The 6,000-nt window shown below is 39.8% G+C and overlaps 1 protein-coding gene across 2 annotated transcripts in view; it reads left to right on the top strand.

The window, feature by feature from the left end:
• Positions 1-5,341, top strand: part of LIN28B (lin-28 homolog B) — a 132,011-nt gene extending 126,670 nt beyond the window's left edge. For both annotated transcript variants that reach the window (XM_074948169.1, XM_074948170.1), the window contains one exon: positions 2,519-5,341. In XM_074948169.1, coding sequence (XP_074804270.1) covers positions 2,519-2,888 — 370 coding nt within the window. In that variant the 3' untranslated portion in view covers positions 2,889-5,341. The remainder of the gene's footprint in view (positions 1-2,518) is intronic.
• Positions 5,342-6,000: the final 659 nt, after the last annotated feature.

Consider the following 6,000-nt stretch of genomic DNA (forward strand, 5'->3'; position numbering starts at 1 on the left):
ATGGAAATCACATCATGTGATTTGGTGTCACTTTCCTCAGCAAAATGGTAAACAATGAATTAAATTTATGCATGTATAAGATGTATAATGCTAATTATAGAAACACAGCAAATATCTATACAAAGGTCAAGATGAATGTAACATGATGGTCCTATTACGTCAAAGAAATTATCTTCACAGACCTGCATTCTGTGCATGATTTAACAGTTCATGCAATTATTTTCTTTTTAGCAAATAGTACAAAAATGTATACTGTGCTCATTTAAAGAAATCATAAATGGAGCCTGTCATATAAATAAGGATCATTCAGTGAGGTATTGCTTGAGGACTGCAGGATTGAGCCCTTAGTTAACAAGATTACCAGTAAAGTATTTACATTCTGGCTGTGTGTTTAATCATTGGCATGGCTGTTTTAAAGGTTAAAGCCATGTAATAGTTGAACATTCTGGAGTTTGTCTACTTGTTTTTGGAAGACTTAAATTTAATTGTGTTGAGTTCTGGGTTTCCAAGGAAGAAAACCTTGGGGGGAGGGATAGCTCAGTGGTTTGAGCGTTGGCCTGCTAAACCCAGGGTTGTGAGTTCAATCCTTGAGGGGGCCATTTAGGGATCTGGGGCAAAAATTGGGGATTGGTCCTGCTTTGAGCAGGAGGTTGGACTAGATGACTCCTGAGGTCCCTTCCAACCCTGATATTCTATGATTCTATGAAAACAATAAACCCATTTTGCGATGCTCACTGTTATATTTTCAGAACCATGCTGCAACCTCTTAGCAATAGGTATTGCCAATAGCTTCTCCTGGCCACCATCTCCCTCTTACTATGTCCCAATGATCCAGGCATGGAGAGGACCTTCCACTCAGGCTGCTGGGTCCATGACACCATTCCCACCCATCCCCTTGCAGCACTGTTGGGATCTGGTGGGTGAGCTGGGGCTGGGGACACATCATTCCCCCTACCTACTAATCCATGCAGATATTACTGACAAAGGTAACACAGCACAGGATTGTATAACTTTTCCTACAGAACCTCCTCTATGGTGAGAGAACATCCCTTTAAGGGCGGTACAGGGGGCAGCCTAGGGCAGGAGAGTTCACTGAAGTCATGCAACAGCGGGCAGTGGGGAGAACCCCCGGGCTCCAGAACTGCCTCCTATAAACCTCCTGGATCATGGGAGGTTGAATTCCTCTTCTCTGCCCCACAGAGGAAAGAATCAGGGAGGAACTCTTCTTCAAAGGGACCCTTGCAGAGATTTCCTTCCCATTACCTGGTGGGGGAAATGATCTAGCTATTATCATCATAACTTCCCCTTTGCTCTGTTGGATTTGACTAATTTGGATGCCATACAGTTTTTAAGGTGGTGTATACCTTTGGAAGGGTTGGGTAAACTGTGAGACTGTTTATCAAAGAACATGAACTTCTTTCTTATCAAATTTCACCATATTATTCAACTTTTAATGGAGGACTCTTTTCTACCTTGTAGCTAATATGGCACAAACAGCACTAATTAGTGAGGATGCACTTGTAGGCAATCATAGCCTGATTTTTTTGCAACCACACCTTCAGTCATTAACCCAAATTAAACACACTAGCACTCAAACAGTTTATTGCTACAAATATTCAAGTAAAGATATTTAATCTACATTACATGAGCTACAGACTTTATTGTGGGCACATGTTTGAATATTTGGTGCCCTCTAGTGGACCATTCTAATGTTATCAGCCCAAGCACATTCTCTGAGATTATTTATTGCAGAGAAATACAACTGGTACATTTTGGCAGAGTCCAAACATCCAGTTTTACAGTTTAATAAACTATAAAGCTTATTTTTGATTCTGGACTTTAACTTTTGTTATCACTGAGGGGTACATAAAGTCATTATTATTCCCTTCATATATTTTTCTAATGTATTTGCACACAGCGTTGGTGACTGTTGGATCTCACACAAAAGAGCCCTGACAGTTTCACCTCTTGTGTCCCTAGGCCATATTTTTAAAGCTATTAAATGCATCTTTAGGCACCTAAATACCTTTGAAAATCTGGCCTTAGGACTTGATCTATTGCAGTCAGTAGATAGACTCTCATTGATTTCAGTGGGCTTTGAATCAGACTCTAAGTAAGGGCCAGATTCTGTGTGAGTGATACCAAAGTGTTTGTGGAGGAAGATACTCATCAGTATGAATGAAGGTGGCGGAATCTGGCCTAAATGAGGATGAGATTTTCATAGTACCTAAGTGATTGAGGAGCACAAGTCCTATTCCCTTTCAGTGGAACTTGTGCTGCTAAATCAATGAGAAACTTCTGAAAAAAATCTCACCTTAAATTCTTACAACCAGAAAATAAATACTATAAAATATTGAGTGGAAACTCCCACTGTTTTACAAATGTGCTGTGTGTCTTCACATGAAATAAAAAATTGTTTACATATCTTAAGATTTGGTTCTTCCTCGTTCTTTCTTTAATGTTTTGAAGAATATTTTTATTGACGTATTTTATAACAGACTCTCTTTTTCATTTGTAGATGCTACAACTGTGGTGGCCTTGATCATCATGCTAAGGAATGTAGTCTACCTCCACAGCCAAAGAAGTGCCATTACTGTCAGAGCATCATGCACATGGTGGCTAACTGCCCTCATAAAACTGTTTCACAACAGCCCACTAGTTCTCAGGGAAGATATGAAGCAGAACCACAGCCTTCCACTTCTGCTTTCCTGAGAGAAGGGGGAGGGGCTTACGGCCATTCATCTCCATCATATTCTCAGGAGGGAAGGTCAGAGATCTTAGAACGTTCAGGCAGGTCACCACAAGAAGCTGCCTCCAGTAAGTTATCTGCATCACCTGAAGAACAAAGCAGAAAGGGGCCTTCTGTTCAAAAAAGGAAAAAAACTTAGAGCTTTGTCGTAACCTTTCATTTTCTTTACCCTCTTGGAATGTCTACCTCATGCAAGAACAGGGGAAGTAATTTCACTATCAGTAGCTGACCTGAAATTTTAACTACTGTTGAGGAACTGTGAATTTATTTTTTTTAATAGACAAATCACTCCAAGCAGATTACATTTGAGCAGGGTGTCTTGTGTTTTACTGCCTGTTTGTGTGGATGTGCACGAGTGCATGTGTCTCTATCATGTCTTTCTGTCTGTATGTAAACATATCTATAATCACTCTCTCTATCTCTGTATATGTATACATACACCACCAGCAGAACAGTCTCCATTTCCCAGGATACATCATCCATTGTGAAGCAATAGTCATGGTTCAGAATGTTTTTGGATACTCATTCCTGGCAGCAATCTTGAAACATGCTTTAAAAACCAGTTAAGATCATGACTGTTACTTTTGTGTGAACCAAAGGATACTTCACCTCTCCAAGCTACCAATGATATGGTACTAAGAATACTAAGACATTCCCCTAACTCTCTATTTTGGGTAGATATTTTGTTCTTGATGCCCAAAGTGTAGCAATGTTGTTTTTTTCTCCACACACCTGTCAAGGGCATGCCTTGATTAAGTATGGCTCTGTTGCCACAATCTTTGTTCAGGAGTAGACTCCAGAAAAGACAATGAATGTGTAGTTTCTGTGCTGAGATCTCAAATGTTATGTTAAATGAATATGGTTTAATTTTAAGTTAGGTGACCGTTGTGTAGGGGAGAATGTGTCAGTTGTTCTGAACTGATTGGTTTGAGTGGTATCAAGCTACCACCCTGTCTGCCCCCTTTGAGTTTTGTGAAAATCTTGAGGGGGGTGGGGACGGGGGTGGTGGCAGCAGCTGCTTCCCCAATTTGTCCCCCTGAGTCAGTGTATAGATCAAGGGGATTTCCCCCTTGTTTACTACTGAAAGTCATGGAGAGAACTCCCTAGGGTTTTTTAAGATAAAGGAAGAAGAAATACAAAGGTAATGACATATTGGGGTACAGCCTTGGTGGAGAATAAAACTATATGGGCACTTACAGTTCATCAGCATCCCCTGCTATTCATATAGTAACAGTACAGTACTGAGTGAAGAACATACACAGTTGACGCAGAGAGGCCTTAGAGCAGGGACATGCAAACAGTGCGAGACTTGCCAGAAGCCCTAGGACTCCATCTGCTTTCCATGAAATGGAAAAGACTGCAGACCAGCCTCGGCTCAGTGCGTGCTGGGACTGCTCCTCTGCCCTGAAGAACGTGTCTGCAAGCCCCATTCTAAAACTCACTGGGCTGCACTTTAACCAACCCATGGCTGCACTTTGGCCATCCTTCACCTGGTCCATTTGCAATTGGTAAATTAACAAATTATACCTAAGAAAATGTCCTAACCATCCCATTGCAGATGTAATTTCTTTGGAGAAACCTGTATAATCCTTAACACTGGCAATAAACATAGGCTGTTACAAAAATTGAGACAGGAAGGTAGGTTTAAGCTCAGATAATCAAAAAAGAACTATAGCATGTCTGAAAAGGCCAAATTCATATCTGTTGTAATGCCATTGGCTGCAGTGGCCTTACACCAGCAGTGCATCGGGCCCATTATATGGCAAGGCCTTTCTCCCACATGGCAATTTTCATCCCAAATTGTCTTGCCACATGAAACTTTTACTGTAGCTGCTGCTGCTGCAGTAAATAGATACGGATCAGCTGCCTCCATGAAGGGCGGGAGTCCTGCAGATGAACTTTGCTTGAATTCCATGACAGTGTTTGTGAGAATCTCAGTGGTTTCTACTGACATTCTCAGTATGCTGTAATGCAAAGCTTACCTTTGACGATATTGAATGTGATGTACCTATAGAGAAGTACTTCCTTGCCTTACGTGAGGATTGTAAACTTATTTAAATTATGTAGACAAATCAAAGTGGCATTGCTTAACCTTCTAGCAGGTGTAATAACCAGATTAAAGAGCAAAGATGCAAAACTTAGGTCACTTTGAAAATTTAAACCAAAGTTCCTTATAGAAATAGGCCATTGTGGATTTGAAAATTGGTCATTCCCTGTTTACATATAAAAAGTTCAGAGCTGAGATCATTAGGAAATAAGTAATCCTGACATACAGACCTTCCTGGTGCAGTTTGAAAGAGTTTTGTGCACCAAAACCAGACTGAACTGCTAAGAGCACATACCAAACCTATCTTATTATTGAAAGCTTAGGTTTTATTTTTGTATATTAGAATGTGATCACTATTACATAGCATACTCAGGACAAAGAACTTTGCTCAGGGAATATACCATGTAATGTTGTTTTTTTCTTTACAGAATAGTCTACAGGCCTACTTACTCAGAACAAAACCAAATAGACTTAGACCTTTATATCTCTATATAAGTGTTGTATACTGACAATAATAACTACCTCTGAGTTGACATACACCTACGTTTCTTATAATCAGATATCAACTTTTTGTATTATGATTTCCTGTGAAAATAAGCGATAAAGCAGTATTCCTGTACTGGTTGCTTTTGTGAATATGTGTGACTTTACATTCACAGGGTCTGATTTTCAGATACGGTGAGCAGCTGCAGCTCCCATTGATTTCCAATGGCAGTCCTAGGTGCTCAGACCTTCTGAAAAAAAAGTATCAAGCCCACTTCGTTTACATAGGTAACAATAAAATTATTATTCTGTTTACAGCAAAAGGCTACCTCATACTTACTGCATAAACACACCTTTGTGCTGCTCTGGCCTTAAAGGTGGCTGTTGATCCTATGGTACAAACCTATTTATCTGTACTATATATGTAAATTGGTAATTCACCACTGCGTACTTTAGAGCAAATACTTGTTTAAAATGAAGCATCCGTTTGAAATTGTGAAAAGTCTCCAAAACAGTTATTTACAGTTTATATATTGTTTTTTCATCAAAAGGATTGTGGGCACTGTTCACAAAAAACTAAACACAGACACTAAAGCTAACTACAGAACTGCAGAGCTGTGATAAGTAACTAATTAGCACTGGATTGCAATAGGAAGTCTGGTTTTCATCCTCAATTACTCAGATTAAATAAGCTGCTTCAAATGAATAAGAGAAGGAGATT

This window comes from Natator depressus, chromosome 3, assembly GCF_965152275.1.
Source record: "Natator depressus isolate rNatDep1 chromosome 3, rNatDep2.hap1, whole genome shotgun sequence".
Classification (NCBI taxonomy): domain Eukaryota; kingdom Metazoa; phylum Chordata; order Testudines; family Cheloniidae; genus Natator; species Natator depressus.